The 12,006-nt window shown below is 40.3% G+C and overlaps 2 protein-coding genes across 5 annotated transcripts in view; one reads left to right on the top strand and one right to left on the bottom strand.

Moving 5' to 3' along the window:
* QTRT2 (queuine tRNA-ribosyltransferase accessory subunit 2) overlaps window positions 1-12,006 on the top strand; it is a 62,433-nt gene that overhangs the window by 45,786 nt on the left and 4,641 nt on the right. The gene's annotated exons all lie outside the window — the stretch shown is intronic.
* Window positions 7,056-12,006, bottom strand: part of DRD3 (dopamine receptor D3) — a 61,364-nt gene continuing 56,413 nt past the window's right edge. The window contains exon 7 of one of the 2 annotated variants that reach the window (XM_086405733.1): window positions 7,056-10,393. In XM_086405733.1, coding sequence (XP_086261859.1) covers window positions 10,197-10,393 — 197 coding nt within the window. In that variant the 3' untranslated portion in view covers window positions 7,056-10,196. The remainder of the gene's footprint in view (window positions 10,394-12,006) is intronic. The other variant, XM_086405744.1, reaches the window with a different exon arrangement.

Raw genomic sequence — 12,006 nt, 5'->3', positions numbered from 1 at the left:
ATGTGCATTACATTCCCCTGCCCCAGGTAACTACTAATTTGCTCTCTTTCTCTATAAACTTGCCTCTTTGGACGTTTCATATAAATGGAATCATAAAATATATAGTGTCTTGTGGATTGCCTCTTTCCCTTAGTAAAAGTTCCTGACATGTTTCGTGTCATAGCGTGTACCACTAGTTGATTACTTTCCAATGTTGAATAATACTTTGTTGTACGGATATACCACATTTTGTCTATACATTCAGTGATTGATGGACATTTGGGTTGTTTTTAACTTTTGACTATTATGAATAGTGCTGAAAAGAATATTATGTGCAAGTCTTTGTGCAGATATTTGTTTTGATTTCTCTTGAGTAGATGCCCAGGAGCAGAATCACTGAATGATAATATGGTAAATTTATATTTAACTTTTTAAATAAAAAAATTATTATTACTTTTGGGGTGCACCTAGGAAGCTTCCCAGGTGGCTCAGTGGTAGAGAATCCTCCTGCCAATGCAGGAGATGCTGAAGACATGGTTTGATCCCTGGGTCGGGAAGATCCCCTGGAGGAGGAGATGGCAACCCACTCCAGTACTCTTGCCTGGAGAATCCCAAGGACAGACCCTGGGGTCACAAAGAGTCAGACACAGCTGAGCAACTTTCAAGCTGTTTTCCAAAGTGTTGTACAGATATACCACATTTTACATTCCAACGAGCAATGTAGGAGGTTCCCTATTTCTCTACCTCCTCTCTAAATTTTGTTATTGTCTTTTAAAAAAATTTTAATCATTGTCTAATGATAATGATTAGCATCTTTTTTTTTGAGCATCTTTTTCATGTGTCTATAAGCAATTTTTCTTTTTTAGTAAAATATCCATTAAAATATTTTTGCCATTTTTGGATTGAGTTATTTTTCTTATTACTGAGTTGTAATAGTTCTTTATATATTCTGGATACAAATCCCTTATTAGATATTTGTTTTGCAAATATTTTGCAAGCTAGTCTGTTGTTTCTAAACGGTATCTTCAGAAGTGCAAAATTTTAAATTGTCATAAGGTCAGTTTATCACTTTTTTCTTTTTTATGGTGCTTATAGTTTTCAGCGGAGCCTGGTGGGCTGCCGTCTATGGGGTCGCACAGAGTCGGACACAACTGAAGTGACTCAGCAGCATAGTGTTTTGGCTAAGAAATCTTCACCTGTCCTAAGGTTCAAAGATTTCTACCTACGTTTTCTTTCAAAGTTTTAAAAGTTTTTTTGTTTAGCTCTTGCATTTAATTTTATGATCCATATTGAATTAATTTTGGGGGATGGCATGAGGTATGGGCCTAAATTCATGTTTATGCATATGAATATCCACCTGTCCTAACACCATTTGTTTAAAAGATTCTCCTTTCCCCAACAGATTGCCTTTGTTGAAAATCAATTAACCATAAATGTAAGGATTTCTTTCTAGACTTTTTTATTCAATTGATCTACATATCTATTATGTCAATACCATATTATCTTGATAACTGTAGCTTCATAGTGAGTTTTGAAATTGGGAAGGAAATATTCTCCTATTTTATTCTTCTTTTCAAAAATTATTTTGCCTATTCTGAGTCTTTTGCATTTCCATGTAAATTTTGCAATCTGCTTGTGAGTTTCTGGAAAAGAAAGAAGGTCTGCTGGACTTTGAACTGGATTGCATGAGTTATATAGATCAATTTGGAGAGAACTGCCAATGCAACAATATTGAGTCTCATTTTTATTTCCTTTTAAAATTAAAAACAAATATTGAGGTGAAATTCACATCACATAAAATTAACCATTTTGAAGCAAAGAATTTAGTGGCATTTAGTACCTCTATCTACTGTGCAAACACTACCTGTATTTAATTCCAAAACATTTTCATCAAAGAAAACCATGAAAGAAAACCCCAAAGAAAACCATGTACCCGTTAAACAGAGAAGCAGCATTCCTTCTCCTTCCGCCCTTGTCACTATGGACTTACCTATTCTGGATATTTCACATAAATGATATCATACAATTTGTGATCTTTTTGTGTCTGACTTCTTCCATTTAGCATAACTTTTTCCAGGTTCACCTGCATTATAACAAGTATCAGTACTTTGTCTTTATGGCTGAATAATATTCCATTCTTATTATGTAATTGTACTATATATACCACAATTTGTTTATCCATTCATCTGTTGCTGTACATCTGTGTTCTTTCTGTACTTTTAGCTGTTATGAATAATGCTACTATAAGCATTTCTATGTACATATTTGTTTGAACTTTTCACTTTGCGGGGTATATACATAGGAATGGAATTGCTGGATCATGTAGCAATGCTATGTCTACCTTTTTGAGGTAAAGGTCCTTGTTTTTAAAGGAGGAACACTTTCATTAGGGATGAGGATCCCATTTAGTTTTTAAGTTACAGTTTCCACCTAGTCATTTGGAATTCGTTGTGCCAGAAGACCAACAGGCAAGTGATGGAGCATTCTGGCAAGGATAACTGAATCCTGATCATTAGGAAAAGTTAGGGAGATTGTTACACAATGGGGACAGGGGAGGATATATCTGCTACCTGGATGATCCACTGAGGTATTTCTTTGTATCCTCTCATTTATTTTGATGGTAATGGATAAGTGTAGCAGCCATGGCCTAAGAAAGTTGCCATGTCCCTCAGGACATTCTACCAGGTAAGTTACCTAGACCACTACAGTGATAATCAAAAGTGAGGGGAATCTAGAATAGATAGTAGAAAGGGAAATGATGAGAATTACTTTGTTTTTGAAACCAGTTGCTGTGTCAGAGATTATAGTCTATCCGATTAACTTTCCATAGGAGGAAACCAACTAGATTCCTGAGGAAGCTGCTTCTAGAATTTATCATATGAAGAAAAGTGAAGCCGAATGGCATAAAGGATAAATTGTAGTGAATCCCATGGTTTGCTACCCAGATCCCTCTTCAGGACTGAGGAATTGTTCCCCTAGTTGTTAGGAGTGTTGACAGCTGAAACCCTTTAACTGAAGAGAGCATCCTTGCCTAGTCATGCCTCCCTCCCCAGAGGTAGCCTGCATCCAATTAATGGCAAGGTCCATAAAGACCCTGCCCCTCCAGAAGTCCCTATAGGATCATCTAAGTTTTTATGTGTGACTGCACCACAGTTCCACTCCTCCTTGAAGTATAGGTGTTGTTCCCTAAGGCACATCCATTAAACCGATCCATTCAAGATGCAAATTTCCTTCTTAAAGAGTTTCAATATGAGCCCTAATAGTCTATGTAATTTGCGTTGGATCATTAAAAACTGAATATTCCAATCATGTGGAATAATGAGTCCATGGTACTCTGAACTGGTTAAACAACACTTAGAAGATTTGTATTCTATTTGGGGCCTCATATTTTAAGAGAAGGTCTTCCCTGGTAAAGGGAAGTAGTAAAGAATCAGCTCAGCAGTAAAGAATCTGCCTGCAATGCAGGAGAAGACCCAGGTTCGATCCCTGGGTCGGGAAGAACCTTGGAGGAGGGTATGGTAACCCACTCCAGTATTCTTGCCTGGAGAATCCCCATGGACCGAGGAGCCTGGCAGGCTGCAGTTCGTAGGGTCGCACAGAGTCGGACATGACTGAAGCGACTAAGCAGCAGCAGCAGCATTTTAAGAGAAACACTAACAACATGGCTAGACCCAGAGGAAAGCAACCAAGATGGAGAGTGTAAGAAAACGTAACACAAGTAGAGATATAGGCATTGAAACTTTGGAGAACTGTCAAAATGTGCAAAGATCATCGGGAAGATGTAATAGGGAGAGAATAGGGACTGAAAAGTGGATTTTATAAGAAGGCAAATTTTGTCTTAAAAGAGGGAGGGATTTTCTAAAGGATAGCCTGTTATATGTCTTGGAAAGAAGTGAGCCAGTTCCTTAATACAATTGGGTGATAATGGATCAGCGATGTTGGAGAGAATTTCTACAATAACTAGGAGATTGGACTAAAGTCCCCTCCAACTCTCAAATTCCATAATTATACACTGTGATGAATTGCATGCTTTCTAAGAGTCTTTACTATGGAGTTTTATGGAGTCTGCTCAAACCATAATGCAAGACTCAATTATGTCAGTTTTTCTTAAAGGGAAAAGTACCTTCTTCCACCTTAGTCAGTCTGAAGTGGTGCTACATGGAATAGGAAACTTATGTGATATTCCATCAGCTTTCCTCCTCAGCCCCAGTGAGTTTGCTGTTGAACTCCTTTTTTCCCCTTAAGACACAGAGAAGCAGCTTGGAATTGTTTTTGAACAGTTTTGACTTTTATTAATAAGCATATGCATAGGCTTTTAGGACTCAGAAGATAATTTATATCCCCCTAGAATTATTTTAAGTTGTCTCATCATAGGTTAAGAATTCAGACATCACTTTCACTGATAATAAAGTTGAGCTCCAGGAAGTCTGCAGACTCAACTTGGGTCACTAAAAGGACCATATGCCAAGGCTGAAATCAGACCTCTTATACTGAATGATGGGTAAAGAATCCACCTGCAATTCAGGAGACACAGAAGATGCGGGTTCAATCCCTGGGTTGGGAGGATCCCCTTGGAGGAGCAAATGGCATCCCATGGACAGAGGAGCCTGGAGGGCTAGTCCAAAGTGTCGCAAAGAGTCAAACATGACTGAGCAGCAGCAGGCAATACTGAATAACAGAGCATTTATACACTTCCCCAAGTCTTCCAGGTTCTAAGTCCTCCTTCCTTTCAGATCACTCTCACCATATTTTATGGGTTTAGTTGTCTTCCCACAAAAAGATATGTCCTAATTCCCCAGAATCTGTAAATGTGATCTGATTTGGAAATAGGGTCTTTGGAGATGTAATCGAATTAAAATGGGGTTATATCAAATTAGGGTGGGACCTAATTCAATGACTTCTAAAAAGAGTGAAGCTTGGACATGGACACACAGAAGAGAATGCCATACGGAGATGGAAGCAGAGATTGGAGTTGTGCTGCCACGAATACCAAGGATTGCTGGCAGCCACCAGAAACTAGAAGAGGCAAAGAAGCCTCTTCCCTTACAGCCTTCAGAGACAGCATGGTCCTGCCAACACATTGACTTTGGACTCCAGCTCCCAGAATCATGAAAGCACAAACTTCTGTTGTTTCAAGCCACTCAGTTTGTGGTAATTAGTAGCTCCAGGAAACCAAAGCACTCGTCTCAGTCAGGAAGAAATAGATGGAGGAAGAGGAAAGTGTGTTAGCCTCAGACATCATGAAGAACAAAGCTGGAAAGTCCTGAGGAATAGATGTGTTCAGCGCTCTCTTCTTGGCCAGGAGAGGGAGAGAGCCCCAAGGTCACTTTAGCAAGCAAGCATCTGCTGTCCGTCTGGTGTTAGATCATGCTACACTTGTGCACTTGGCTGTGTGAACAGTGAGGGAACTATCCAGTTGCCTAACAATCTGACTACAGATTCAGCCAAGTATCCTGGGCACATTTGGGGAATAAAAGACAAGAGAAAAATCAGTTTCATGTGGGAGGCTGAACAGACTGTGCCTAATAACTTGAGACAATTAGAGAATCAGCAAGGAGAGAGAAAGGTGCACTGTGAATCACATAGGGTAGAAATAGCTGCCTAGGGGGGAAGTGATAATAATAGTAACAATAATATCAATAATAATAATAATCTCTTACATTCGTTAGAGCTTTGTAGTCGACCAAGCACTTCTAAGATTAGCTATTTGATCTTTAAATGGCCTATGAGGAAGGCTCGGTCTTCAGGTCACCATTTTACTAATGAAGAAGTTGGTGTTCATAGAGGTGAAACAGTTGCCTAAGGTCACTTGTCCATGCTAGTCCTCCAGTCTTTCTCTCATTTCTGTCCATTGTTTTCCCCATAAGCTGGTCAGAGACACATGGGGTTCAGCCCAGCTCCCTCTCTGGCACATATCCATCCTTGGTGGCCCACAGCCATGTATCCTCTCCTCCTGGTATCTAGCAGACTGCACAAAGCAGGGACTTGATGCACAATGGTAGAGGCTAGGTGATTAATTGAGGTGAGGGCAGGTGGAGCAAGAGGTTCCAGGTCTTGTGCTTGGCACAGACTTCGGGTCTGTCCTCACCAGTGTGTGTTACAAAGCAGAGCTGACACTGGCATCACCCTCAACCGAGTCTCCGTGTGTCAGAAGGTAGTCATGGAAACTCACTCCCTTTCTGAGCTGATGAGGAGAGAATTAGGTAGAAAGGAGGAATCAAATTAATTGCCTGTCATCCCCTTGCTGCTCTCTGTGTGTTGATTCAAATTAAGCTTTTTCAGTTTTCTGATGTCAGCAGATACCAGACGATCAGAGCACAGGCCTGGGAGTCAGGATCTCCAAGAAAGAGCCCATTCTTAGCGAATGCCTTAACCTTTCTGCCTCTTTAATTCTGACCTGAGCATTCAGGAAAACAAATCTCTTTGTCTGACCTCCCTTGATTTCTGACCTAAACTCTCTTAATTTTAGCCATCTTTGACTGTACAGCCACCAAACTAGTCATTCCTCTTCTTGTAAAGAAAAGAGCAGAAATTCAAATTGAATTCTGCTTTTATTGAAATTCATCATAATTCAGAGAGAAGTAGTTAGATTAGTCAGCGGTAAGTGTGCTGTGATGTGCATTGCCCACGTGGAGGAAAGCAGAGACAAAATCTTGAGAGTTTCTGTGAGAGATGTCACCACCAGCTCAGCAGCCATTTTTGCAGAGCTGGAGGGTGTCACCAACAACGAGGCCCTTTCCTGTCTTATCTCTAGGGTCTCTTCTCTCTAGCCAGATGGAATTATTTGAGGTACCTTGCATGTTCCTTGCTTGTTCTCTTATTTTTTCAGAGGTTTTCTCTGTCCAGAACACTCTTTCTACTTTTTAATTATGTCTCAACCCTGCATGTCTGCAAAGCCTTCTCAAGGTTGAATATGGGATTTCCAGACACCATGAATTCCCTTTAAAATAGATGACAAGCAGGTCAGCACTGTGCACAGGCATTCTACCTCCCCACTGGACCACAAGCTGCTGAAAACAAGGACTCTGGCTTCCTGGCTCCTATTTCCCAGCACCAAGCACCATGCTTAGCCCATAGAAAGTAACCAATCAATATTTATTGAATAAGGGGTTGATTTAGTAAATGAGTAATGAATGGAATTTTTTTAGGATGGTGTTGTAGAAGAAGAAAATATTACTTCAGATCTAAAGTTGAATGTTGGTTGTCATCTGTCTGGATACCCACAATGTTTACATTTCACCCAAACAGTATGGTCTGCTCTTAGGTGTCTTTGGATTCCAGACCTGGTTTGCCCCAAGAACTCTGCTCTACTTTATTCAGGCCAGCATCTCTCCTGGGATATTTGATCATGCTGGTTCTGGAAGTAGCGAGCTTTGAGGTTGAGTGTGCTGATTCGTGTTGGGAATGGAGAGGTGGAGGAGGCAGAATGCAGAACCTCAGGATGAAGAGGCTGAAGTGAGTGCTTGGAAGGTGTGTTTGGGATTCCCCTAGGAGGCTCTTCCTGGCTCAGAAGGAAATTCTGGAAAGGAGATGTTGTTCCCTAATAGACACCATGGAGGGGAAAAGTGCCTCAGCTTAATGATGGCGACAGTAGGACTTTGTCCTTGTATCTGTATGGAGTTTATGATTTTTATGGGGCTTGCAGGCAGTGTGGTAAGGTAGAAAGAGCACTGAACTAGGATTTAGCAGATTCGAGCACTTGTCTGTCATTAACCAATGGTGGGACAACAATTCTGGGCCTCAGTTTCCTTTTCTGTGAATGAAGGAGAGGATAGAACCCATACTCCCTCAGGTCTGTTCCATGATTCTGCAAAAACAGATTATGAATGTCCCATGTGACTGGTTCAGAGGTTGAACACGAAAGGAGGGTGAGAGTAATGCCTTGGAATTTCAAGAGAGTCCAAGGTGGAGGTGGGTGGGGCAGGATAAGACTCTTCTGGGGATCTTTGTCCATCTTTTTCTCCCCACTCCTTTACCACTCTTGGTGGTTAACTGCATGAGTTTAGGAATCAGGCAGACGGACCCTTGTATCCTGGCTCTGCCACTTACTGACTGTGTGACCTGAGGCAAACCTCTTAACCTCCCTCTGCCCCAGTTTCCTCATGTACAAAATGATGTTTATCTTTCTAAAGTTATCATAATGGTTGGATGACCTGATGTAAATAAATGGTACAAAATATTTGCTATCACTGTTCTTCACAAATGTTTTGAGTACTGATGCTATTTATATTTCCCCTTTTAGGACTCTGATTTTGATATGAAATTCTATCTTTCACCCTACTGTCCCACCTATGTTGCTGTTTGTTTTGTATAGAAAAGCTTAGGACTTATGTACTTTGACCTCTTCTGATATTTAATTGTCTCAGTCCCTAGTTCTACTTGTTCCATAAACCTATTATGCCAGATGGCGTCAGGTACAAGAACTAGTGGGCAGACAGCATTGTTATGGACAATAATATTTTAAAATATTTGCAATTAAACCATTCAGGAGTAACAGTAACTGATTCACTGGGGCCGGGGGTGTATATCTCCTCCTTATATACACTTACGGGTTAAAGGAATAAGAAGGGGCAAAGGAAGCCTTGGATTCCATATAGAGTTCCTGTGCATTTTGAGGTTTTAACAGCATTGCAGCAAATATCTGTCATGCCTATGCACTTAACCAATCTTAACAGTAAATTTATTGAAGCTCAGGATGACAATGTTTCATAGATTATCCACAGATTTTATTGATCCTGTAATCAATAAGAAAGAGCTTCTGTGGGTGAAAAGGTAAATGTGAGAATATTCAAGTTTCTTCTAAATGCAATTTTGAATGACATTTACACATTGCTTCTATTATACCTTTAATCTGAATTGTTGGAGGATAATGTTTAGCATCTGCATTAGGACTTTTCAAAGACTGTCCTTATGATGACTTTGAACAGCTACTTGGTCTCAGTTCTGGGGTCCTCTGGTAGCTTAGGTGAGTCCCTACCACCCTTAGACAAGTGAACAGTCAAACACTGGAGCAGGTGGTGAGCTCCTTGAGGGCAGGAGCTGTATTATTCATTGTCATACATCCAGAATCTGGGAGATGAATGGTGCCTTGTAGACACTTATTACTCAATGGGTTTCCGGGTCTGAAAGTATTGGATCTCTGTTAAGCACGAGATGGAGATGTCTGTGTAGGAAAACCTTGGTTATGAAAAGCACATCTAAAGCTTGTTCTGAAGCATAAGTTTCAATAGAGATTCTATAGAGAGAATTGTCCTTCCTTTGTCACTCCACTCGCACCTTGAATTACTCTGAAGCTGACACTCTGAAAGTAAGGGAATGGAATCAAAGGGGCTTCTTAGCTAGAGCTAAAATACAGAGGTTGTTGTTTAGTCACTCAGTCATATCTGACTCTTTTGTGACCCCATGGACCGTAGCGCACCATGCTTCTCTGTCCATGGGATTTCCCAGGCAAGAATAATGAAGTGGGTAGCCATTTATTTCTTCAGGGGATCTTCCTGACCCAGGGATCGAACCCATGTCTCCTGCTTGGCAGGTGGATTCTTTACCACCAGGGAAGCCCAAAATACAGGGGTAGCAAGGTTTAAAATGAATCTCAGGTCCCAGTGTGAGACCATATCTCTCTCAGGGTGAGGAATTTCCCAAACTAAATGTAGCCAGTCAGAGTCTATGGAGAGGTGGAAGCACTGGCCTTGCTGTTATATTTTAGGATGCAGTGAATGAAAGGAATGACCAGAGAAAGTGGGCCCATGAAAGTACAAGGTTAGCCTGACAGTTAATTAGAAATTTGAAGGAAGAGAGACTGGCTGTCTGCAAGATGGTTTACTGGCTGAGATTTCAAGGACCCCTGGCAAGTTGAAAATTATGAGCTCTGTTCATTTTTTCCTTCACTGTAATGAATCATGCCTCTGATGACAATTGTGTTTGTGTGTGGAATCATGTTCTATCAGCTTCTCTCTGAATTATTGCTTATCATTCAGGGGCCCTAAACCACTTCAAGATTGCCAGACTGAAGTCAGATTTTAGCTGGGGAGGTAGAACATGCTGTTCTGGAGGAAGTAGTTGGTGACACCTGCCACACAGGGACATCCTTGCTCCAGGGATCTCCTTCCTTCCCCATTCAGAAAACATTGCACCATCATTCTGAGCAGGCCTTGGCCAGCAGCACCGTGGCCTGGCAGCTAAATGTGGGCTCAGGGAGTCTTCTCTTCTATCCTCCTTCAGCAGGACAGTATCTTGAGGAAGGCTTTCCGGAACTCGATATTGAAGGTGGTATAGATCACGGGGTTGAGGGCACTATTCACATAGCCCAGCCATGTGGTGGCACTGTAGAGCTGTGGGGACACGTGGCATGCTCTGCAGTGGGTATTGAGAACATGGGTCAAGAAGAAGGGCAGCCAGCAGACAATGAAGGTCCCTAGGTTGCAAAGGGAAAGAAAAACTGGGTCAGGGATTTGTTTACTTCCTTTGTTGCAGCATGAAAATGAATCCCACTTGTCTACTCAATGGCAGCCAATATGCTGCAAGTTTAATTTTAATTTTAAACTTCTAATTTTTACACCAAACCTATGAAACAGGTATGATTAGTCATTTTCTTTCTTTTTTTTAGATGAGAAAACTAGATGCTTACATCTTTGATTCATCCTAGACCTCTGCTCCTAAATCAGTTTTCTAGTTTGATCTTTAGATAATTGTTCATTAGCCTTGTCTACTTCTCAGTTCAATTCACATGTTTATTTTATGTCTATCCATGCAAGATATGACTCGTGGCATTGATAGGGGAAGACCTTGAAGATGCAATTGATATAATTAAGGCTGTTAAGGATATTAACATAGAGATTCCCTGGATATGAGAATTCCCTAAGATATGACAAGTTTGGGGCTTGTTTCTGACAGTGAACAGGATACAGTTCAGATCAGTCACTCAGTCATGTGTGACTCTTTGCAACCCCAAGGATTCCAGCACACCAGGTTTCCCTGTCCATCATCAATTCCCAGAGCTTACTCAAACTCATGTCCATTGAGTTGATGATGCCATCCAACCATCTCATACTCTGTCGTCCCCTTCTCCTCCCACCTTCAGTCTTTCCCAGCATCAAGATCTTTCCCAATGAGTCAGTTCTGAATTTCCATCAGCATTAAGATATATTTACAAACTCTTTACATTCTAAACATTTATAAATATTAACATTTACAAGTATTAAAGTTGCTGGATTTCCAATTTCTGTTAAATATGGTTACCCGAAACTTCAATACTTTGGCCACCTGATGCAAAGAACTGACTCATTGGAACAGGATACGGTTACCTTAACTAACTCTATATCGTATCTGCAACTTATCAATTTTTAATTTCTTTATTTAAATAAAGTTTACATTTTTCTACTATAAAAACTAGTTCTGGTTTTATACACTATGGAAAACTTGGTAAATATGGAAAAGTAAAAAAAGTGAAATAATCAGCCACTGTTGGAGAAGGCACTGGCGACTCACTCTAGTACTGTTGCCTGGAAACTCCCATGGACGGAGGAGCCTGGTAGGCTGCAATCCATGGGATCGCTAAGAGTCGGACACGACTGATGTGACTTAGCAGCAGCAGCATACATTCAATCACTTTTGACATCTGAGTGAATTAATTTTCAGTCTTTTTTTCTCTATATTTAATCTAGATGTTATAATATCATATGACAGTAGTCTTTTTGCATCCTCATTTTCCCCCTCAATATTTTAAAATAGGTAAGCATTTAGTAAATATCCAATATGTGCCAGATGGTTTTATTGAATTGCTGTCTTATTTATTATTTGGTTTATCCATTATAATTCCAAGTGATAGACACAAAACACAGCTCAATTAGGTGACTTGTTTGGTTTCATAAATTTCAGTCTAAGTTTTTGAATTTCCATCAGCATTAAGATGTATTCACAAACTCTTTACATTCTAAACATTTATAAATATTAACATTTACAAGTATTAAAGTTGTCGGATTTCCAATTTCTGTTAAATATGGTTACCCAAGTATCCTCCACCAGCTC

This window comes from Bos grunniens, chromosome 1 (assembly GCF_055505025.1).
Source record: "Bos grunniens cultivar Pamir isolate PY7600 chromosome 1, Bosgru_T2T1.0, whole genome shotgun sequence".
NCBI lineage: Eukaryota > Metazoa > Chordata > Mammalia > Artiodactyla > Bovidae > Bos > Bos grunniens.
Note: the sequence above shows the minus strand (reverse complement) of the source record. Positions and strands in the feature narration are given on the sequence as shown.